This window comes from Budorcas taxicolor, chromosome 1 (assembly GCF_023091745.1).
Source record: "Budorcas taxicolor isolate Tak-1 chromosome 1, Takin1.1, whole genome shotgun sequence".
NCBI lineage: Eukaryota > Metazoa > Chordata > Mammalia > Artiodactyla > Bovidae > Budorcas > Budorcas taxicolor.
Genome location: NC_068910.1, coordinates 136126299 through 136152112, shown reverse-complemented (window position 1 = coordinate 136152112; position 25814 = coordinate 136126299). Strand labels below are relative to the sequence as shown.

General features: G+C 35.8%; 1 protein-coding gene across 1 annotated transcript in view; it reads left to right on the top strand.

Annotated features, from left to right (window-relative positions):
• The window catches only part of DLG1 (discs large MAGUK scaffold protein 1), a 264721-nt gene that overhangs the window by 132705 nt on the left and 106202 nt on the right, over positions 1–25814 (top strand). Inside the window, exons 5-6 of the mRNA XM_052646229.1 lie at positions 2958–3056; positions 16503–16556. Of these exons, the coding sequence (XP_052502189.1) occupies positions 2958–3056; positions 16503–16556 (153 nt within the window). The remainder of the gene's footprint in view (positions 1–2957; positions 3057–16502; positions 16557–25814) is intronic.

The following is a 25814-nucleotide window of genomic DNA, read 5'->3' as shown; positions in this document are numbered from 1 at the left end:
CTATTCATAATCCTGTTCTCAGAGGTTAACTTATCAAACATTTCTTTCCATTTTTTAAATAAAATTTTTATCTTCCTTTTTTTAGTTAATGTCATGCCATAGGCAATATCCTATATGACTTATAGACTGTTCTTACAGATGATTATTAATCGATGCATAGTATTTGCATGCTAAGTCGCTTTAGTCATGTCCGACTCTTTGTGACCCCATGGACTGTAGCCCACCAGTCTCCTCTGTCCATGCAATTCTCCAGGCAAGAATACTGGAGTGGGTTGCTGTGCCCTTCTCTGGGGCATAGTATTTAATCTTATGAAATTATCATTATTTGTGCAACCATTCCAACACCTTATATTTAGGATATTTTGCATTTTCCAAAATACAATGTTCAAAAGAATATATTGAATATTAATACATTTGCTTTTTAAATATTGCCTTAGAATTCAGTTCGGTCGCTCAGTCATGTCCTGCTCTTTGCGACCCCATGGACTGCAGCATGCCAAGCTTCCCTCAGGATAGACTAACAGAATTACTAAGTCAGAGTTCAACATTTTTAAAGCTGTTAGATTGCTTTTTGTAAAGTTTGTATGAAGTTATATATCCAACAGCACTGTGAAGGGACCTGCTTTTCTGCATTAAAATATTTTTGAGGTCTTTAATTGTGATAAAGTATATCTAACATAAGATTTGCCATTTTAACCAATTTTAACTTCACAATTCTGTGGCATCAGTTACATTTCCAGTGTTGAGCAGCTTTTACCACTATCTATTTCCAAAACCTTTTCACTATCTCAAACTTACTTTGTAACCCCTAAGCAGTAAACTCCTTACATTCATCTCTCTCTTGCCCCTGGTAACTTCTAATCTACTTTACATTAATTTACCTATTCTAAATATAGGTGGAATCACAAAATATTGACCTTTTGTATCTGGTTAATTTCACTTAGCATAATGTTTTCAAGGTTTGTCCATGTTGTGGCAGATACCAGAATTTCATCCCTTTTTATGGCTGAATAACTATCGTGTGTGTGTGTGTATGTGTGTGTGTGTGTGTGTGTGTGTGTACACACACCATGTTTTATATCTCTGTATCTGTTGATGGATACTCTTGAGTTGTTTCCACCTTTTGGCTATTGTGAGCAATGCATCACTGAACACTATGGTAAAGTATTCAAGTCCCAGTTTTCAGCTCTTTTAAGTATTTACCTAGGAGTAGAATTGGTGGGTCATATGGTAACCCTAGGGGTAGTTTTTTTGGAAGGACTGCCAAACCAAACTGTTTTCCATAGTGGCAGCACCATTTTCCATTCCTACCAGCAGTTTTTGATGATTCCAATTTCTGCATATCCTTGCCAACATTTGTTACTTCCTGTTTTTGTTTTTACTTTTTTATTATTGCCTCCCAGTAGTACGAAGTAATATGTCATTGTCACTTTGATTTACATTTCCCTAATGAATAATAATATTGAATAGATTGTCATGTGCTTATTGTTTTTTTTTAATTGGGGTTTTGTTGCTTTTAAATGTTGTCATAGTTTCTTCTGTACAATGAAGTGAATCAACTATATTTATACATATGCCCCTCCCTCTGGAGACTCCCCCTCCCCCACTCCCCATTCCATCCATAAGGGTCACCGCGTGCACCAAGCTGAGCTCCCTGTGCCATGCTGTAGGTTCCCACTATCTGTTTTACACGTCAGTGTACGTCAATCCCAATCTCCCAGTTCATCCCACTGCCACCCCACCTCACCCCATGTCCATACATCTGTGTGTTCCCTACGTCTGTGTCTCTATTTGTGCCCTGCAGATAGGTTACTCTGTGCCGTTTTCCTAGATTCTACATATATGCATTAAATAGGGTACTTGCCTCTCTCTTTCTGACTGACTTCACTCTGAATGGCAGACTCTAGGTCCGTCCACGTCTCTACAGATGACCCGGTTTTGCTCTTTCTATGGCTGAGTAGTGTCCTGTTGTACATACGTGCCACATCTTCTTTATCCGTTCACCCGCTGATGGGCAGTTAGACTGCTTCCATGTCCTGGCTGTTGTAGTGTTGCCGAGAACTTTGGTGCTTATGTGTATCCTCTGGAAAATGTCTGTTCCAGGTCCTTTGCCCATTTTTTAATTGTCTTTTTATGGTGAGTTCTTTATCTGTTCTTCATGTGAAACCATCATCAGATGTACAGTTTGCAAGATTTTCTCCCATTCTGTATGTTGTTTTTCCCATTCTTGATAATGCCATTTGCTTCACAAAAGGTTTGAATTCTGATACAGTCTAATTTTTTTTTATTTCTGCTTTTGATATCATATTTAAGAATCCATTGTTAAATCCAGGTTTATCCCTATGTTTTCTTCTAAGAATTTTGTGACTTTAATGGGCTTATATTTAGGTCATCAATTAATTTCCAGGTTTTGTATAGGATATGAGGTTTTGTATAGGATATGAGGTTAATAATTCTTCTACAGAATATGTCATTGATATAGCAAATATTTATGAATTAATCCAGGTAACAGAGATTGGTACTTTTAGAAGACCCCCTTTCTGTGTTCCATTTACATCTTTTTAAAAAATAATTGAATTAATCATGAGAGTAATTGATTCTTTAAATGCAAGTAAGCAAGTGGTCAAATATATCCTGAATGCTATAAAAATATTTTGTAGTCTGTGAAGCAAGTGTCTTATCTCCCAGTGGAGGAGTATTGTTAAATCATTATATTTTATTATTTTCATTTAAACATCTAAAGAGTAGTCACTTATTTTAACTAGAGTCATTAAAATTATTATTGGTGGTATAATTACTTCTAAGAGCATTTTCTCATTTAAATTGAAGTAATATGTTATTTTACCTATTGTAGTTATTTCTGAAAACTATAGTTTATCTTTGTGACAAAACTTTCTGTTATATGTTTCCCTTTTATTTTATATTTTTCCTGATTTGTTGTCATTGATGATTTTTAGCCAACAGAAGCTGTATCTCCCTCTTCTCCCACTGTCCCTGTGATCCCTGTCCTGCCAGTCCCTGCTGAGAATACTGTCATCCTACCCATCATACCACAGGTTTTTATTAGTTTCTTTTTTCTTTATAAAAATTTTATTTGTTCTTAATGGTTTCATTTGTATTCTTTTCAGATCATTTCAACTGTTTCTTTGTTAGATTTGTTAACACACTTTGGACTTTAAATGATATTTTTAGGGAGTTAAATATCTGGGGTTTAATTGGGTTCAATATTTGCCATTTTATGAGGTTATCTACAAAAAAGATACATTCTAAACTTCATCGTATTGAACCTCCTTAGATTTGTTATCATGCCTTTTATACATGTAAGTCTGTTCAAAACAATTTTAAAATTTATTTCCTTTGGGTTGTTTATTTTCTAAAGATAGTAAAAATTGTCCCTCCTGATCTTGTACTGTATGTGTCCTTTTATATATAGCATTTTGTTCTCCAGTATATGTTGATCTTTGGAAATAATCTTTCTGTCATTTGGTGGGATAACATACTTCACATTTATTATTGAAAAATAATCGCTGATGTATATAAAGTCTTTGGGAACTCTTTATGGTATCTTTGCAACTTTCTGTAAATGTAAAAATACTCTAAAATCATGAATTTATCTTTTTAAGTTAACATGTAACAGTCAAAAAATACAATGAAGTAATAGCCAAATGTCAGAGAATCTGAATATTTGTAGCTTTCAGAGCTGTAGTAGTTCCAGGGGACGGCTTGTTAAGACAGTAACTACACTAGCAACAGAGTTATCCAAAGGTAAAATCACTGTGGTATTAGTAAGTAGGATAATGGAGATCTTTTACACCAAAGATCTTTATCTCATTTTAATGTGTAAACAAATGGATCTTTAGGTAATTTTACTATTATTGACCTGTAGCATAAAATCTAGTAAAAATGGTGTTTTTGCTGTGTCAAAATAAGTACTGTTAAGGGGAAAAATGGGTATCACCTTTCATTGTTCTCATCTCAGTGCCCTTCTCCTCTCTTAAAAAGTGAAAATCAGTAAGAACATTATACAAAGTAAGATTCTAGGGGAAATATAGATATTACACTAAAACAAAAATCACAAAAAGTCAAATTATGAAACTACCAAGAAATGAATAGATAAGTCCGGATGGATATTTTCTGTACAGTGCAAAGAGAAATTGAGTTTATAAATTATAAAATATAATTTTACATAGACAAAGGGTTATTGTAATAATGTAACGTTCTTCCAAGTAACTAAGACTTAGTAGCACAATATTTTTTGAAGTAGGAGACTTGAAAGTTTATTCTGGTCATGTCACCTCAGTTTGTCTTTTGATGTCAAAATGGTTTTCTAGAACCCTTTGAAATTTTGAAGTAATTTCTGCTCTTATATTCAGTTAGGAACCAGTCCTCTCCTGTTCAGAAGTTCTCTGATTTATTTATTCCAAATGTCCCTAGCTTAGTATCACACTACACTTGAAAATTGTTTAGAGATTGCATAACCTTGTAATTATAAATAAAGTTGGATGGATCTGGTTTAGAATTCTGGTTCTACCACTTCCTGCCCTCTCCAGTATTCTTGCCCGGACAATTTCATGGACAGGCTATAGTCCATGGGGTCACAAAGAGTCAGACATGACTGAGTAACTAATACTTTTTCACTTTCCTACCACTTACTAGCTGTGTAATTGAGCAATTTACTTAACCTTGATCTCGTTACTCACCTGTAACACTGATGATGATAGTAGTACTTACTTGAGATGTTTTACAGTGATTGAAGGAATAATAATGGCACTTGATCGTGGCTATTTGTATCATTACTGTTACTTCATATTTGCTTGAGACAGTAAACCAGGGAGCAAGTTTAAAAACAAACAGGAGAGGCTTATTTATATTACCTAACCTCATTTTAGGTTTTAAATATACTTACAAAAGTCTATGTAGAATAGTTTAATAATTTGTTTTGTTTTACATGAGAAGGCTGTGGGTGTGCCTCATTTTGCAGAATAAGTGTGTGTATACCTGAGTAATTGAATATAACATTACATTATAAAATTAATAAAAGTGATTAAAATATTTGTCCCAAAATGAATTTTTAAATCCAATCTTATATATAACCTGATTTTAACATTTTAAATAAATACAGTTTTTCTTCTAAAGATCTACTACTTTATACTTTGGATGCATCGGAAGATAATAGAAATAGAAACAGAAGATTTGAGATTTAGAGTCTAGTCCTGCTTTGTGACTCAAATTGTTCAACATCTCTGAGTTTTATACTCCCTTCATCTATTAAAAATGGGGGCTAACACTTGTCTGTTTCAAAGTGAGTTTGAGGACAGATAGATAGCTAGAAAGATGATAAATTTTTAAAATATTCTCTTATATTATTTTTAGAACTTTAAACTTTCAGAGTACTTTTATATTGATCATGTCATTTAAATTTTATAAAAATATGAAAATTATCATGCTTATTATTTAGAGTGGTACAGAGATACGTTGAATGGCTTGTATTTATTTATTGAAGGATAATTACTTTACAGGATTTTGTTGTTTTCTGTCAAGCTTCAACGTGAATCAGCCATTGGTATACATACATCCCCTCCCTCTTGAACCTCTCTTCCATCTCCTCCCCATCCCACCTCTCTAGATTGATAGAGAGCCCCTGTTTGAGATTCCTTTGACATACAGCAAATTCCCATTGGCTATTTATTTTACATACAGTAATGTAAGTTTCCATGTTACTCTTTCATACGTCTTACGCTCTCCTCCCCTCTGCCCTTGTCCATAAGTCTGTTTTCTATGTCTGTTGCTCCACTGCTGCCCTGCAAATAAATTCTTCAATACCATCTTTCTAGATTCTGTATATATGTGTTAGTAGGCAGAGGAACCAGAAATCAAATTGCCAACATCTGCTGGATCATGGGAAAAGCAAGAGAGTTCCATAAAAACATCTATTTCTGCTTTATTGACTATGCCAATGCCTTTGACTGTGTGGATCACAAGAAATTGTGGAAAATTCTGAAAGAGATGGGAATACCAGCCACCTGACCTGCCTCTTGAGAAACCTATATGCAGGTCAGGAAGCAACAGTTAGAACTGGACATGGAACAACAGACTGGTTCCAAATAGGGAAAGGAGTATGTCAAGGCTGTATATTGTCACCCTGCTTATTTAACTTCTATGCTGAATACATCATGAGAAACGCTGGGCTGGAAGAAGCACAAGCTGGAATCAAGATTGCCGGGAGAAATATCAATAACCTCAGATATGCAGATGACACCACCCTTATGGCAGAAAGTGAAGAGGAACTCAAAAGCCTCTTGATGAAAGTGAAAGAGGAGAGTGAAAAAGTTGGCTTAAAGCTCAACATTCAGGAAACGATGATCATGGCATCTGGTCCCATCACTTCATGGGAAATAGAGGGGGAAACAGTGGAAACAGTGTCAGACTTTATTTTGGGGGGCTCCAGAATCATTACAGATGGTGATTGCAGCCATGAAATTAAAAGACGCTTACTCCTTGGAAGGAACGTTATGACCAACCTAGACAGCATATTGAAAAGCAGAGACATTACTTTGCCAACAAAGGTCCATCTAGTCAAGGCTATGGTTTTTCCAGTCATCATGTATGGATGTGAGGGTTGGCTAAGTTCATTCCTAACTGTTTTTATTCTTTTTGATACTGTTGTAAATTGAATTGCTTTTGTTTTCTTGCCAGCTTGTTTGTATATAGGAATGCAACTGATTTTTGTATGTAGACCATTTACTGCCACTTTGCTAAGTATTAGATCTAACAGACGTTTATGTGGTTCCTTCAGAGTTTTCTACATGTATGATCATATTATTTGCAAACAGATAGTTTTCTTTTTTTTATTTGGGAAATTTATTTCATGCTTTATGGGGAAACAGAAAGGAGGGTCAGACTACCCCTTGTTTTGGCCATTTTTAAAAATTATGAAAATATGATAACACATTTACAAGAGACTTGGAAAATACAGAGCATGGTTATATGTAGTTCCACTACATATTACAATTTTTTTTAATAGTTAAATTAAGATTTTTAGTTGGAGTTTCAATATCAAACTCTCAAAAATTAATAGAATGAATATACAGAGAAGTAGAAGGATATAGTAGTCTTGAAAAGCACTCTTCACCAGTTCAACATAATTAAGATTTATACAGTTTTCACACAACAGTGGATACAAATTCTGTTCAAATTCCCATAGATTATAAACGAGGAGACACTGGAACATATCCAGGGACATAAGACCAGGTGCAAAAAAATGGGTGGTCTAAAGATACTGAAATCATACAGTTATCTTATCCTTGTAGAATTATGTTAGAGATCAGTATCAAAAGATACTTGAAAATAACCCGCATATTTTCAAATACAATGTAACATTTACAAAGAGGGATCGAAAACTGTAATGAAGTTAGAAGACTGAAAAAACACAGAGGGTGATTACAGAGAAGAAAGCATTTAAATGAGAAAATAATATCAGAATGGGAAATTAATATCAGACACTTTAAAATCTCATGTATTTAGAAATTAAATGTCTACTTTTAAATGATGGGTATGTTTAAGAAGCCATAGCAAGGAAATAGAAAATATTTATAATAGAATAAAAATTGAAAGAGAATTTACCAGAATTTGTTGCTTGCAGCTGAAGCTGCTGAATAATTTTTCTTCTTATTTGTTTAATTGACTGATTTTCAGTACTTTGTTAGATAGAAGTTGCAAAAGTGGGCCGGCTTGACTTGTTTTTTATATTAGAGGGAAAGTTTTCAGTCTTTCACCATGGAAGTATGATGTTTGCTGTAGGTTTTTCATATATGACCTTTAATATGTGGTGGTGGTTTCCTTATATTCTTAGTTAAAATATTTAATACTGTCACATACTTCCTGCATAGATTGAGATGATCATGTTGGTTTTTTTTTTTTCTTTCTTTCTTCTTCATTCTTTTGATGTGGTATGTTACATTGATCAATTTTCCTGTGTTGAATCATCCTTGCAATCCAGGAATAAATCCTACTTGTTCATGGTATATAAACCTCTTAGTATAATGCTGAATACAATTTTTTTGAGATTTTTGGATCAGTATACATAAGGGATATTGGTGTGCAGTTTTCTTATAGTGATAATGCTGGCCTTAAAGTATAAGTTGGGGAGTATACCTTCTTCTTCAATTTTAGGGCAGAATTTGAGAAAAATTGATGGTAGTTCTTCAAATGTTTGGTAGATTTCACCAGGAAAACAATCAGATTTTAAGGGCTTTTGTCAGGAGATTTTTGATTACTGATTCCATTCCTTATTAATTCAGTTCAGTCGCTCAGTTGTGTCCGACTCTGCGACCCCATGAATCGCAGCATGCCAGGCCTCCCTGTCCATCACCAACTCCCGGAGTTCACTCAGACTCATGTCCATCAAGTCAGTGATGCCATCCAGCCGTCTCATCCTCTGCCGTCCCCTTCTCCTCCTGCCCCCAATCCCTCCCAGCATCAGAGTCTTTTCCAATGAGTCAACTCTTCGCATGAGGTGGCCAAAGTATTGGAGTTTCAGCTTTAGCATCATTCCCTCCAAAGAAATCCCAGGGCTGATCTCCTTCAGAAGGGACTGGTTGGATCTCCTTGCAGTCCAAGGGACTCTCAAGAGTCTTCTCCAACACCACAGTTCAAAAGCATCAATTCTTCAGTGCTCAGCTTTCTTCACAGTCCAACTCTCACATCCATACATGACTACTGGAAAAACCATAGCCTTGACTAGACGGACCTTTGTTGGCAAAGTAATATCTCTGCTTTTGAATATGCTGTCTAGGTTGGTCATAACTTTTCTTCCAAGGAGTAAAGTATTAAAATTTTCTCTTCATGATTTGTCATTGGAAGGAGTGTTTCCATTTTGTGTAAGTTACCCAGTTTGTTGGCTTACACTTGCTCATAACTCTATAATCCTTTTTGTTTCTATTGAATTAACAATAGTGTTCCCACTGTCATTTCTGATTTTAATAATTTATTGTTCTCTCCTTTTCCCTTAGTCCATCTAACTAAAAGTTTGTCAATTTGTTGATCTTTTAAAAAAATAACTATTGGCCTCGTTTTCTCTTCTATTTATTTGATTCATTGGTTAATAGTATGTCATTTAATTTCCACAACTTGGTGAATTTTCCGGTTTGCTGCTATTATTGCTTACTATCTTCATCCATTTTTGACATAAAACATGCTTTGTATGACAACTTTCTTACTAAATCTGTTGAGACATAATTGTGGCCTAACACGGTGTATTCTGGGAATGATCCAAATGCACTTGAAAAGAATGTATCCTGTTGTTGGGCAGAGTGTTCCAAACATGTCTGTTAGGTCACATTGGTTTATTGTGTCATTTAAGTCATTTTTTTCTGTACTTATCTTTTGTCTGGCTATTTTACACATTATTTTGAACAGGGCATTGAAATCTTTATTATTTGTAAAACTGTTTACTCTCTTTAATTCTGTCACTTTCTATTTCATAGATTTTGATGGTATATCATTAGGGACTTGAATGTTAATTGTTTTATTTTCTTACTGTATTAAACCTTCTATTAATATGCAATGTCCTTTGTCCCTTGTAACTTTTAAAATTTAACTTCTATTTTATCTAATATTAATATAGTGACTCCTATCTTTTAGTTGCTAGTTGCATGGAATATCTTCTTCTATCCTTTCACTTTCAACCTGTTTGCATCTTTGAATCTCAATGAAGTCTCTTGCAGAAAATATTGTTGGGTCATGTGGATTTATCCGTTCTGCCTTTTTTTGATTGGAGGGTTTAAGCAATTTGCATTTAAAGTAATTATTGATAAGGAGAGGCTTCTGTCATTTTGTTATTTATTTTCTATATTTATTATAGGTTTATTTCCTGCATTGTCTAATTTTTTGTTTGGTTGATTTTTTAATTTTTATATATGTAGTGAAATGTTTAAATTCCTTTCATTTTTCTTTTTATGTATATTCTGTAGCTAATTTCTCTGTGGTTACCATGGAGATTACATTTACTATACTGAAGTTATAACACTCAAATTTAAATTTATATCAGTTTAACTTTAATGATGTATAAAAACTCTGCTCCTCTTAACAGTTACATCCTCATCCCTCTCAGTTGTTTATGTCACAAAATTACAACTTTATACATTATATGTACCAAAACGTAAACTAACAATTTTTAAATGCATTCATGTTTTAAATTATGTAGAAAATAAATGTGAGATTACAAAGCAAAGTTATTATGATATTAACTTCTGGGCTATTAATTGATTTTAGTTATTTACTGATGTTGACATCACTTCTGTATGAATAATTCACTTTTAGACTAACTTTCAAAATATAAAATTCCAGGCAAGAACACTGGGGTGGGTTGCCATGGCCTTCTCCAGGGGTCTTCATGACCCAGGACCAGGCATGGCAACCCACTCCAGTATTCTTGTCTGGAAAACCCCATGGGTAGAGGATCCACGGGGTCACAAAGAGTCAGACATGACTGAGTGACTAACGTGTCCACTTCTTTAAAATATAGTTTAAGAAATATTAGTCTTTTAAATTGTATAGATAACAAAAAGTGATGTTACAAAACACTGTTAAGATAACAAAGAGTTTTTTTGTATTTATCCTTATTACCAAGGTCTTTATTTCTTTAGACACCTAGAGTTACTCTTTTGAGTCCTTTCATTTCTACATGTAGGATTTGCTTTAGCATTTTTTTCAGGGCCAGTCTATAAGTAATGATCTCCCTCAGCTTTGTTTATTTGAGAATGTCATAATTTCTCCCTCATATTTGCGAGATTATTTTGCCAGTTACTGGGTTCTCAGTTGACAGTGTTTTTCTTTTAGTACTTTGAATATACCAGCCCAGTGTTTCCTGACCTCAAAGGAGCTCTTGTATATTGAGTCACTTTGTCGTACTGCTTTCACAATTTTCTCTTTGTCTTTCAGCAGTTTGATTTTAATGTGTCTGAGTGTGAATCTCTCCAAGTTCATCCTACCTTGAGTTTCTTCAGCTTCTTTGATTGTTTATGTTCATGTCTTTCATCAGATTTGGGAATGTTTTACCCATTATTTCTTCAGATATTCTCTCTTGCCCTTTGATCTCTCTCTTGGACTCCTGCAATGTTTGTTGGTCTGCTTAATGATGGCTCACAAGTCTCTTTAGACTGATTACTTTTCTTCAGTCTTTCTGTTCTCAGACTTAAGAATTTACATCATCCTATCTTCAGGTTTCCTAATTCTGCCTGCTCACATCTGCTTTAGTGACTTTTTCATTTCAGTTACTTCACTTTTCAGCTTCAGAATTTCCTTTTGGTTTCTCTTTAGGATTTCTGTCTTTTATTGCTTTCTCCGTTTTGTTCATACATTCTTTTCTTGACCTTGTGCACCGTGTCTTTTAGTTCTTTGGATATTACAGTGGTTGCTTTAAATCATTTGTCTAATAGATATGCCACCAGCTCTTTTTCCGAGACAGTTTCTTTTTTCTTCACTCTCCCTCCTTTGGATGGAACATATGTTCCTATTTCTTTGCATGCCTTTTGATATTTTTTGTTGGAAATTGAACATTTGAATCTTATGATTTTTCTGGAAATCAGATTTAAAGTTTGCTGGGTATTTTTGTTTTTGAGTTTTTGATTGCTGTAGGCTATCTTTGTGCTAAAAATCAGCTTATGAGATAACCTTAAAATCTTCTCTGATTTTTTTCTATGCCTGCACCTTCCCCAGGCATGCACAATGACTTTGTGATTTCCCTCATATATGTGGTTGTTTTTGAATATTCTAATCTTCAGTGTCTGATTCTCAAAAGGGGAAAGAGACAAATGAAATTATGGGAGGAGACACTTGCCCTTTAAAACTAGGAGTCACTTCAGCCAGAGGGGCAGGGATTTATATTACTTGGGGGAGGCTCAGCAATAATGGCCACTGCCTCTTTGAAACCTCTGTGATCAGAGGTAGCAATCAGAACACAGATTTCCCTATATTTGAAGAACAGGGTCCTTTTTGGCTGCCCTCTCCCTGCCTACTCTGCCCTGGCTTGTGCAGGCTTTGTGCCAGCTGCTCTAGGAACAAATTATGAAGGATGGGAATTGGGTAGCTGCAACACTGCTGAGAATTGAAATTGACTGGATTAACCACAGTTTTACATCTGATAACTTCTGGAAGTTGTAAGCCCTCAATAGACTACAGAATTCCAAAATGCTTATGTCACACTGACAATTGCATTTTGCCAGTACAGTCGTCATCTAGGTGGAGAAGCAAATTTGTGGGACTTTTTAATCTGTCATTGTTCCAGAATTCATCCTATTTGTTTTTACAGTCACTTTAACTTATATATATATATATATAGTGGTCACTAACGTGATGGCATTAACTTTCAATGCTGTGTGTGCCAAATTAGAATCCAAGATGTACTACTCGCTGGGGTTTATGAGCTTTTTATTGGAGAAATACTTGTTTATAATTTAGTAGGGGAGAAAGAGAGAGACATTAGACCAATAATATAATGAAACTCCAATAAATGCTAAGAAGGAGAACTACAGTATATAGCATAAAAGCATTTTCTAAACTAATTTTGGCCTGTTTGTGAATAACTGAATCTTAGAATTATTTTAACACAAAATTTTTAAGATGTAATATTGTTCTCTGAAATTGGATTAGGATGCTGCAGTATGTTAACAGCAACAGACTTATGAGGCCCTTTATTAATGAAATAACATTCTAAAAGTTGGATGATCAAAACTGTGTTTCTTAAGCCTTATTATTAATTCATGGGTCATATTCTTTAGGGGTTGGTTAGTTTCTGTTTCTGGTATATCCTGCCCCTTTCCTATCACCCTCCCCCCCCATTTCTGAGTGAATCATAGGATTCCATTATTGTCTGAGACATATATTATTGTTGAGACATATATAGTGGAATATACTATTAGTAAGTATAATGGATTAGCAATAGGTTTCTGTGATTTACAACACAGTTTTTTGTTTTGTTTTTAATATTACCTTACTGAATTGTCACACAGTCCTTTTGGTTAAAGGCATGTCTCTTTATAGATGGAAGAAATAAGTTTCAATAATTAGTACTTGTGATTTACCTGTATATTCAAAGTCATTAAATGGTAGAGTGAGGTAGAGAGAGATCTAGAATCATGCTTTTTTTTTAATTTTTACTTTACAATACTGTATTGGTTTTGCCATACATCAACATGAATCCGCCGTGGGTGTACACGTGTTCCCAATCCTGAACCCCCCTCCCACCTCCCTCCCCATTACCATCTCTCTGGGTCATCCCAGTGCACCAGCCCCAAGCATCCTGTTTCCTGCATTGAACCGAGACTGGCAATTTGTTTCTTATATGATATTATACATGTTTCAATGCCATTCTCCCAAATCATCCCACCCTCTCCCTCTCCCACAGAGTCCAAAAGACTGTTCTATATATCTGTGTCTCTTTTGCTGTCTCGCATACAGGGTTATCGTTACCATCTTTCTAAATTCCATATATATGTGTTAGTATACTGTATTGGTGTTTTTCTTTCTGGCTTACTTCACTCTGTATAATCGGCTCCAGTTTCATCCACCTCATTAGAACTGATTCAAATGTATTCTTTTTAATGGCTGAGCAACCTAGATGTCCATCAGCAAATGAATGGATAAGAAAGTTGTGGTACATATACACAATGGAGTATTACTCAGCCATTAGAATCATGCTTTTTGATGTGTCATTTTAGGTTATTTAAATAACCTTATTTGACTAACTTAACAAGTAACTTTCACATAGATTATCCTCAAGTCTTGTTGCTGTTATTTGGTTTCCTCCCTAAGTAAAGCTGGTAATTCCATGTTATCTGTTCTGCTATCTCTCATCCTAGTTATAGATACCAAGGTCTTAAACTAGCCAAATTTGCTACTGTATTTTTTGTTTTAGTGCTCTTTATTTCAGCTATCTGAAAGTAGCAGATTCCGTGGCCAAATTTTTCTGTATCTCTTCTATCTAAAGTACTTGTTCAGGCTTTGGTGTTAAGGTATGTTTTTCTGTGTTGTACCCTCCAAGCCCATTGGGCTACCTCATTCCCACCACCTCCAAGTTTGAGAGGGATGGATTACTACTTTGTCAGATACCATTTCTGTATTCTATAATATAAGAATTTAGAAATCCTCAAATTAGTAAGTGAAAGTATAATGTATCTTAAGGTAAATGTTTTAATTCTCTTGTGCTAACAGTCTTGAATATTTTTAACATTATTTTGGTGGCTGAACTTGAGGCCATCAGATCCTGCTTCTTGAGCTGAATGTACATAGGCTCTTATTTTAGACTACATTTTGTGATAGGTCTTTTCAAATTGCTTAATCTGACATTAGTTTTGAATGAAATTCTTGTTAATCCTCAATTTGAGTTTCTGTTCAGTTTCAAGTCTATGCTTTCCCTTCAGGTGAGGTCATTCACTCAGATTCTTTCTGAGATACATCTACAAATAAACTGATTGTACATATTATTAATTATCTAATCATATGCATTACGCCAAAATTATAAATTATTTTTACCAGTCTGTATTATTTTTTCAGAACTGAACTTTAAAATTGAAATTAAGTTTATGATGTGAATGCTGATATCTTAATAACAGCTTTAACCCATAGTATTTTACAGCTGCCTTCATTATTAACCTCTTACAGGCTGAGTACTTGATTCAATATAATTATTTTGCTGTAGTTGATGAAAAAATTCAAAATTGTTCAAATAGAAAGGGAGTAGTACAGTGAACTCCCATGTACACTTATCACCCAACTACAGCAGTCCTCAGTTCATGCACTTACGTGATCCATAACCTCTCCTTCTCCTAATCTCTCATTGTCATTATTCTATCTTGAAGGAAATTTAATACTTTGTATAATTTTTATGTATTTTAATACCAGATTTTTATGTAACTAGAATCAAAAGGTAACATATACAGTGATGATGAGTTGGTGATCATGAGCAGCTAGGGTTGTGATAATTTTGGTATGAGTTAGATTTTTGTAAAAGCAAACTTTTTCCACTATATTTTTGGTAATAAGCAGAGGAAGCCAGATGATTTTCTTGCCATAATTTTTAAAGATTATAGCTTCTTTTATAAGTTTAAATATTAGCCTTGTTCTTTCTTGCCTTCCTCTGTAATTGCTTAAGCAAAGTAAGCTGAAGTTGTACCATTAATTTTTTAATTTAAAAATATCAGTTTGAGATCCCAGTAGTCATTGGGAAATGAATAATTCCTAATGTTCATAAAATCTCAAATGTCTCTCACAAATAGTATTTTTAGCAGTTTCACAAATAGTATTAGGTTTGATTCTCACTGAATCATTGGAAAATAGACTATTACTGTTAAAGGCAGGGCTGCACATAAAGTAGCTAGTATTATGTTTGTATTTAATACAGTATTCTCTACTAATTTTGTTTTTTTCAAGATTTTTTATTGTTTCAGATGTACAGCAAAGTGACCTAGTTATGTGTATATATATCTACTTTAGATTATTTTCCATTATAGGTTATTTTAATATACTGAATATAGTTCCCTGTGCTTTACTATAATCCTTGTCCCCACTCATTTTTAACTTGCTGCTTCATGTAGCTTAGATGGATACAGTGCAATTATTTATGCAAGCATATCTTTTAAAATTTATTTAAAGGATAGTCATCTCTTTGATTCTCTGAAAATGTCATTTGACTTGGTAATTATATATTTTTAAATATACAAAAGAAAGAATTTTAAGAGGAGTCACGTCAGTTTTCTAGTATGTTTGATCTGGTTTTCATTTGGTAATAATTGCATTTTATTTTTAAAATTTTGTTGCACCTTCATAACAAACACTTCCCAGCTTAAGCAGAAAACCAAGCTTTTTTCATCTTAAACTTAATTAGATCTATGTTAATCTGCTTGTGCTTTTGGTGGGGTGGGGAGTGGTTGACCCTTAGTTGTTCTGTGAGTGGTCTAGAATAACAGATGAAAGGCAGTAATTGCAGTTGATAACAATTGAGGGCTTTTACATTGAATGTGTTTCTAATTAAAGTTTATGATGGATTTCTTTTTATGGCTCCTTTCCGCCAATGTTTAAACACAGTTCAGTATGAGACAGAATTATTTTTCTGGGTGATGAAATGTTGGAATCTTCAGGGGGTCCTTGAGACTAGAAAAGAAGTGATTTCCAAGAAATTTGGGATGAGTTTTTAGTGATATTAGAGAATATTTGTGAATTTTTTGAGAAGACTGGTGAACTTCGCAAATCTTAACAAAATTATCTCTGTTGTAGCAGAAATAATCATTCATTTATCAAAAGCAGATGTAATAGCTGCCTATATTTCTAATTCTTTCCATTGGTGCTAGAAACTGGATACATTGTTTAACGTATGAAAACTTCATATAAAAATTATAATTTAAGAAATAGCAAATCTTTCATATGCTTCTAATATTTGTGAGCATTAATATGTAATGTACCAACTTTCCTGTTAAGCCTAACACATTTACAATTCTTTCTTTAAGGCAAATCCTCCTCCAGTACTGGTCAACACAGACAGCTTGGAAACAACAACTTATGTAAGTTCCATTCATCACCATATATAACTCTGTTTTTCCTGTTCAGGTTTTCATACAGATATTAAAATCACAGCATTATTTTCTCTAATACATTGTACTTATGATGTTGTGTCACTGAGCTGTAATTGCTAAAGCCAATGAAACATACTATCCTTTTTAGTTTTTGTTTTCCCATGCTCTTACAAAGCAGAAATGTTGAAATAAATTTCATTTTTAAGTTAAAATGAATATCTTTCACTATGGGCTCTCTCTCACCGGTGGTCATTTACACAATGCCATATAATCAGAGAGTCATTTTTAAAGTCTAATTGAGTGACTGTGTTTTTAGTGAATGTGTTCACTGTGTAACTTTAAATTGATTACTCCTTCTCTCTAAACTCCTTTTGTTAAAAAGTCTTCTTTCTCCTAAAGATAAATAGCCAGAACAGCAGAATCTTAACATGTTTCATTCCACCTAAATGGCTCAGATGGTAAAGCGTCTGCCTAGAATGCGGGAGACCTGAGTTCAATCCCTGGGTTGGGAAGATCCCCTGTAGAAGGAAATGGCAGTCCATTCCAGTGCTCTTGCCTGGAAAGTCCCATGGACAGAGGAGCCTGGTAGGCTACAGTCCATGGGGTCTCAAAGAGTCGGACACGACTGAGTGACTTCACTTCACTTCACTTCAAAGTATCTTTGGAGATATTTAAGTAGAAGTTATACCTGTGCTGGAGAAGGCAGTGGCACCCCACCCACTCCAGTACTCTTGCCTGGGAAATCCCATGGACAGAGGGGCCTGGTAGGCTGCAGTCCATGGGGTCGCGAAGAGTCGGACACGACTGAGTGACTTCACTTTCACTTTTCACTTTGATGCATTGGAGAAGGAAGTGGCAACCCACTTCAGTGTTCTTGTCTGGAGAATCCCAGGGACAGCAGAGCCTGGTGGGCTGCCCTCTATGGGGTCCCACAGAGTCGAACACGACTGACGCGACTTAGCAGCAGCAGTAGCAGCAGCATACCTGTGCATTAAAAAAAAAATCAAATGGTGCATTATTTAATAGATTGTAAAAATCTTTTTTCTCTCTTTTTTAAACTGTAGTCGGTTTTCATCTGTACTTTAAAACATTTTATTTGGCTTTATATTTTGTGTATATTTATATGGGTATAGCAAATTGGGGGAGATTTTTAAAAACTTTAAATAATAATACAAACCAAAAGTACTCTTCAGTCAGTGTCACCTTTCACACTGATATTGAATACTTAAGAAGAAGTTTGTTTGTACTTTTGTTCTTCACATTTTATCCCTTACTTGTTCCTTTGTTAAATTATGTTTTGCTTAAGGGCAGAGATAGTAAATATTTTTATTTTAAAACCCTTTGAACTGGAAGGTTGCTATGTAAGAACTAACAGAAAACTATATCAACAAAGAAAATGAATACACATGCATTTTAGAGATGTCAACAAATTAAAAGCAGGATTAACATACAGACAGCAAACTTAGTTTTTATGACACATTATTCAAAAAATAATTTTTCTGCTAAACAGAATATGGTGGAAGTCTCTAAACCCATTCACTACCCATGTTGAGAAATTCTCTAGAAAGACTCACAAGGCTCAGCACCTTATACCTATGGCTAAGATTTATTTATATGTAATAAGTGAGGATCCATAGTCAGATTATAAGGCTGTTTCTCTAGAGGAATACATCTTTAGATTTCCTTCTACTGTCTTCCTCCCAAGAGGGGTCCACAGAGCACTGTTTTCACCTAGCAGTGAAAATGTAGCAATAAGTGTTCAGTTTTTCTGCCCAGGGAAGCCGATTATTTGGGCTTCACCACAGTTATTTATTGGTGGTTGTTTACATAGACACCCTCTATCTAGTACATGCTCAATTTCCAAGCTCCCAGAAGAAAAACAGGTGTTCAGCATAAAGTTCATTGTCTCTGCAAAGTCTTGCCAAGAGTAAACACCCCTTTCAGGTAGGGAATGGTGAGAACGCTCCCAAAATCAATTTCTCAAATGCCAACTAAGACTCTTCTAGCCATAGCAGCCTTGGGCCTGATATAGTAACCCTTTTCTCTACATAAGGCAATAAGATAAATTCCATTTTCTTAAGATTTTGTTTTACTTTATCATATTTGAAAAACACTGTAAAATGTTTAGTAATATTCTTTGTAGCTAGTTAGTTTAATTCTGAAATTTAAAATATGTTCCAGAATGGCTTTTAAACTTACTTGTTATTCCTTTGTTAAGTTCTGATCATTAAATACTAGCTATGAGTTGATGAATAAAATTAAGAAAACTTGCAGCTATTGCAATATCCCCCCCGCCACCATCTGCTGTCAAAATGCTTCCTAAAATTAAATAGTTAATTGAACAGCTAATGCATATACATTGTATAAAATTCAATATATACCACAGTATATCCAATGAGATGAGAATCTTTCTTCACCCCTACTCCTAGTCTTCTAGTTCCTCATGCCTAAGGCATAAAATGTTAGTGTGTGTGTGTGTGTGTGTGTGTGTGTGTGTGTGTGTGTGTCAGTTCAGTTCAGTCGCTCAGTCGTGTCCGACTCTTTGCAACCCCATGAATCGCAGCACGCCAGGCCTCCCTGTCCATCACCAACTCCCGGAGTTCACTCAGATTCACGTCCATCGAGTCAGTGCGGCCATCCAGCCATCTCATCCTTGGTCGTCCCCTTCTCCTCCTGCCCCCAATCCCTCCCAGCATCAGAGTCTTTTCCAGTGACTCAACTCTTTGCATGAGGTGGCCATAGTACTGGAGCTTCAGCTTTAGCATCATTCCTTCCAAAGAAATCCCAGGGCTGATCTCCTTCAGAATGGACTGGTTGGATCTCCTTGCAGTCCAAGGGACTCTCAAGAGTCTTCTCCAACACCACAGTTCAAAAGCATCAATTCTTTGGCGCTCAGCCTTCTTCACAGTCCAACTCTCACATCCGTACAGAATTCTTTACTGGGAAATCCCATGAACAGAGGAGCCTGGTGGGCTACAGTCCATGGGGTCACAGATAGTTGGACTTAACGACTAAACAATTGTAACAGACATTGCATACAGTATCTGGGAATTATTGTCATTTTATTAGTATTATGTCTCAGTCCATGAACATATTGTTTATCCATTCCTTTACATCTTCAATTTTGTTCACAGCATTTTAAATTTTCAATGGATTTGTCTTACACTTTTTAAATTTATTCCTAAGTATTTTATTCTTTTAATGCTATTATAAATGAAATTGTTTTCTTAATTTTATGTATGGATTTTTCATTGCTAGTGTTTAGGAATATCGGAGAAGGCAATGGCACCCCACTCTAGTACTCTTGCCTAGAAAATCCCATGGGTGGAGGAGCCTGGTAGGCTGCAGTTGATTGGGTCGCTAAGAGTCAGACATGACTAAGTGACTTCACTTTCACTTTTCACTTTCATGCATTGGAAAAGGAAATGGCCACTCCAGTGTTCTTGCCTGGAGAATCCCAGGGACGGGGGAGCCTGGTGGGCTGCCGTCTATGGGGTCACACAGAGTCAGACACGACTAAAGTGTCTTAGCAGCAGGAATGTAATGGATTTGGGGGTATTAATCTATCCTGCAGTGTTACTGAACTCATAAATTAGTTCTGATTTTTGTTCTTATTGTAGATTCCTTTGGATTTTCTACATAAGGTCATGTAATATACAAACAAATATTTTCACTTCTTTCTTTTCAATAAAGATGCCTTTTATTTATTTTTCTTGCCAAATTGCCATGGCTAAAACCACCATAAAAATGTTTCATAAAAATTGCAAGAGCTAACATTCTTATTTTGTTCCTGATCCTTGGGTGAAAGAAAGCTTTCACTCTTGTACAATCAAGTATGATGTATTAAACTCAGTGTTAAGTATTGATTGATACTATAATTTCATTGGCATTGGGTTTGATTCTCTCTCTGAAATCCTGTTCTTTTCCTAAATACTAAGATATTAAGCAAAAATTCTAGAGGTCTTCCTGGTTCTGATAATAAGCAGAAATGAAGAAATTTGTTGAAATAATTCCTAACTATTCCTTTGTATTTTCTGTAAAACCATAAGGAGTAAAGAAAAATTAGGACAATTCTTTTAATTTTACTTTGGTAGCTTTCTTTACACAGGGCTTCTCTGGTGGCTCAGATGGTAAAGAATCTGCAGATGTGGGTTTTATCCCTGGGTCAGGAAGATCCCCTGGAGAAGGGAATGACTAACCATTCCAGTTTCTTTTTTTTCCTAATTGATAGATAATTGCTTTAGAGTATTGTCTTGGTTTCTGCCATACATCAACATAAATCCGCCCTTGGTATGCACATGTCCCCTCCCTCTTGAACCTCCCTGCACCTGCCACACCTCTAAGTTATCCAGAGTACCTGTTTGAGCTCCTGGCATTATACAGCAAATTCCCACAGGCTATCTACTTTGCATATTATAATGTATGTATTTCTATGCTACCCTGTCCATTCACTCCACCCGCCCTCTCTTTTGCCTGCCCTGGGTCCTATTGTCTGTTCTCTATGTCTCTGTCTCCATTACTGCCCTGAAAATAGGTTCATCAGTACCATCTTCCTAGATTTCATATATATGTGTGTTAATATATGATATTTGTCTTTCTCTTTCTATCTTAGTTCACTCTGTATAATAGGCTCTAGGTTTATCCATCTCATTAGAACTAACTCAAATGTGGTGTTTTTGTGGCTGAGTGATATTCCTTTTTGCATTTCCCCCCCACCCCCAAGAAAAAGAAATGCAAAAAGGCAAAATGGTTGTTTGAGGAGGCCTTACAAATAGATGAGAAAAGAAGAGAAGTGAAAAGCAAAGGAGAAAAGGAAAGATATACCCATCTGAATGCAGAGTTCCAAAGAATACCAAGCAGAGATTTAAAAAATCCTTCCTAAGTGAACAATGCCAACAAAGGTCCGTCTAGTCAAAGCTGTGATTTTTCCAGTAGTCATGTGTGGATGTGAGAGTTGGACTATAAAGAAAGCTGAGCACCGAAGAATTGATGCTTTGAACTGTGGTGTCGTTGAAGACTCTTGAGAGTCCCTTGGACAGCAAGGAAATCGAACCAGTCCATCCTAAAGGAAATCAGTCTTGAATATTCAATGGAAGGACTGATGTTAAAGCTGAAACTCCAATACTTCGGCCACCTCATGCGAAGAGTTGACTCAATTGAAAAGACCGTGATGCTGGAAAAGATTGAAGGCAGAAGGAGAAGGGGATGACAGAGGATCAGATGATTGGATGGCATCACCGACTCAATGGACATGAGTTTGCGTAAACTCCGGGAGTTGGTGATGGACTGGAAGGCCTGGCATGCTACAGTCCATGGGGTTGCAAGAGTCAAACACGACTGAGCAACTGAACTGAACTGAAGGAAACAATGCAAAGAAATAGAGGAAAATAATAGAATGGGAAAGACTAGAAATCTCGTCAAGAAAATCAGAGATACCAAGGGAATATTTCATGCAAAGATGGGTACAATAAAGGACAGAAATATAATGGATCTAATGGAAGCAGAAGATACTAAGAACAGGTGGCAAGAATATATAGAAGTACTATGCAAAAAGATCTTAATGACCCAGATAACCACGATGGTGTGATCACGCACCTAGAGCCAAACATCCTTGAGTGTGAGGTCAGGTGGGCCTTAGGAAGCATCACTATGAACAAAGCTAGTGGAGGTGATGGAATTCCAGTTGAGCTATTTCAAATCCTAAAAGATGATGCTGTGAAAGTGTTGCGCTCAATATGCCAGCAAATTTGAGAAACTCAGCAGTGGCCACAGGACTGGAAAAAGTCAGTTTTCATTCCAATCCCAAAGAAAGGCAATGCCATAGAATGTTCAAACTACCACACAGTTGCACTCATCTCACATTCTAGCAAAATAATGCTCAAAATTCTCCATGCTGGCTTCAACAGTACGTGAATAGTGAACTTCCAGACGTTCAAGCTGGATTTAGAAAAGGCAGAGAAACCAGAGATCAAATGGCCAGCATCCATTGGATCATCGAAAGAGCAAGAGAATTCCAGAAAAACCTATACTTTTGCTTCATTGACTACGCTAAAGCCTTTGACTGTGTGGATCACAACAAATTGTGGAAAATTCTTAAGAGATGGGAATACCAGACTACCTTACCTGCCTCCTGAGAAAGCTGTATGCAGGTAAGAAGCAACAATTAGAACTGGATATGAAACAACAGACTGGTTTCAAACTGGGAAAGGAGTACCTCAAGGCTGTATATTGTTACCTTGCTTATTTAAATTATGTGCAGAGTACATCATATGAAATGCCGGGCTGGATGAAGCACAAGGTGGAATCAAGATTGCCAGGAGAAATATCAAAAACCTCAGATATTGAGATGACACCACCTTTATGGCAGAAAGTGAAGAGGAACTGTAGAGCCTTGATGAAGGTGAAAGAGGAGTGTGAAAAAGTTGGCTGAAACGTCAACATTTAAAAAGCTACGTTCATGGCATCTGGTTTTATCACTTCATGACAAATAGATGGGGAAACAATGGAAACACTGACAGACTTTTATTTTCTTGGGCTCCAGAATCACTGCAGATGGTGACTGCAGCCATGAAATTAAAAAGTGCTTGCTCCTTGGAAGACAAGTTGGCAGTTCTAGACAGCATATTAAAAAGCAGAGGCATCGCTTTGCCAACAAAGGTCCATATAGTCAGAGCTAGTTCTGTCTAGTCAAGGCTATGGTTTTTCCAGTGGTCATGTATGGATGTGGGAGTTGACTATGAAGAAAGCTGAGCACAGAAGAATTGATGCTTTTGAACTGTGATGTTGGAGAAGACTCTTGAGAGTCCCTTGGACTTCAAGGTGGTCAAACCAGTCCATCCTAAAGGAAATCAGTCATGGATATTCATTGGAAGAACTGATGCTGAAATTCCAATACTTTGGCCACCTGATGCAAAGAGCCAACTCATTGGAAAAGACCTTGATGCTAGAAAAGATTGAAAGCAAGAGAAGGGGACGACGGAGGACTAGACGGTTGAATGGCATCACCAACTCAGTGGACATGATTTTGAGCAAGCTCCAGGAGATGGTGAAGGACAGGGAAGCCTGGTGGGCCGCAGTCCATGGGGTCCAAAGAGACGGACACGACCTAGTGACTGAACAACAACAATAAATAATCCATTGTATGTATGTACCACAGCTTCTTTATTCATTCATCTGTCAGTGTATATCTGGGTTGCTTCCATGTCCTAGCTGTTGTAAATAGTCCTGCAGTGAACACTGGGGTACATGTGTCGTTTTCAATTATGTTTTTTCAGGATATTTGCCCAGTAGTGGGATTGTTGGGTCATATAGTCCTTTTATTCCTAGATATTTAAGGAATCTCCATACTGTCCTCTATAGTGACTGCATCAATTTACAGTCACAACAGCAGTGCAAGAGGGTTCACTTTTCTCCACACCCTTTCCAGAATTTATTGTTTATAGAATTTCTGCTGGTGGTCATTTTGACCGGTGTGAGGATATATTTCATTGTAGCTTTGATTTGCATTGCTCTAATAATGAGTGATGTTGAGCATCTTTTCACTCGTCTGTTAGCATATTTGTATGTCGTCTTCGGAGAAAGGTCTGTTTAGGTCTTCTGGCTACTTTTTGATTGGATTGTTTTTCTGGTGTTGAGCTGCATGAGCTATTTGTATATTTTGGAGATAAATTGTTAATTCTGTTTCAGTTTTTCATGTATGTGTATGTTTCTTTGTTTTTGTTGTTGTTTGTCTGATTTTGTATTTACCAGTTGTCTTTTGTTTCTTGTTTTCATTTTTGTTTTTGTGTGTTTGTTTTAATCCCCTTTAATTCCATAACAAACAGCTAGTGGAATCTCAGTTCTTTGGCCACTCCAGTATTCCTGCCTAGAGAATTCCATGGACAGAGGAGCCTGGCTGGCTATAGTCCATGCAATGAAAGCTTCAGTTTTTCTGTACAGTTTAATTAATAACTATATTATTTTAAAGTTGACCTAAATGGCTATTCTTTCTTTAGGAAAAATTCATGAGTAAATTCTTTCAGGGTTAATATTTTATATTTATTAACGTTGAGTTTTCATTAGGAAGAACATTTTCTTCCTAGAACATTTTTATTTTTAGGTTCTTACCTTATGATGGTATATACTTTTGAGATTTTTAATTGCCTTAGAATATGGGAGACCTGGGTTCGATCCCTGGGTTGGGAAGATCCCCTGGAGAAGGGAAAGGCTATCCACTCCAGTATTTTGGCCTGGAGAATTCCATGGACTGTATAGTCTATGGGGTTGCAAAGAGTAGATGCAGCTGAACAACTTCCACAATCACAATCACACAGTGAGTTGTATGAATGTTGATAGGCAAAATCTTGAATTTTAATGTATTACTTTGTAGTTTGAAAAGTATTACTGAAATGAACCTTAAATGACGGAGAAGTCTTCAGTTAGACTTCTTTGTATCTTTATTTGGAGAGTCTTAATATCTATTATGTATTAGATTTGTCTGTCCTATTTGGATATATTAATGCAAGCTTTTTAGAAAATTTTAATCTTTAGGAATAAGGGGCCAAGGACATCTGTATTCTTTATGGCATATCATCTATAATTGAAGCAAATTATATTTTTCTAAAAAGCTAAAACAGCTTAAATATTAAACAGTGAATGGTATTCAAATATACTAGCAAAAACCAGTGAAATATGAAATACCTAGCAATCAACTTGAAGCCACATACTGTCTGGTGGCTTAGACAATAGAGAATCTGTCTGCGATTTGGGTTTGATCCCTGGGTCAGGACGAATACCCGCTGGAGAAGGAAATTGCAACCCACTCCAGTATCCTTGCCTGGAGAATTCCATGGACAGAGAAGACTGGTGGTCTGCGGTCCATGGGGTCACAGAGAGTCAGACACAACAGGAAATGTATATAGTTTGTTGTAAGAAAGCTGTGAAACTTATTGATGGTATAGAGGAATACTTAAGTACAGAGCAGTTTTTGTTACAGAGCAGTTTTTGTTGCAGAACAGAAAGATAAAGTAGAGATCATTGTTTTTTCCAGATAAATCTGTAAATTTGGTATAGTGCCAATCATAGTACCAAAAAAGAGAATGTGTATTTGGAGTCGGGGGTGGAGAAAGGAAAGGGGGAAGGAGGAGAGATAAAAAGAGAATATGTGCATGTATTTTGGAAGGATATAGTTAGATTTAATGATTCACTTAGAGCTACATCTTCCAGAATTGCAAGCCACTAGCCACATGTTGGTATTTAAATTTATAT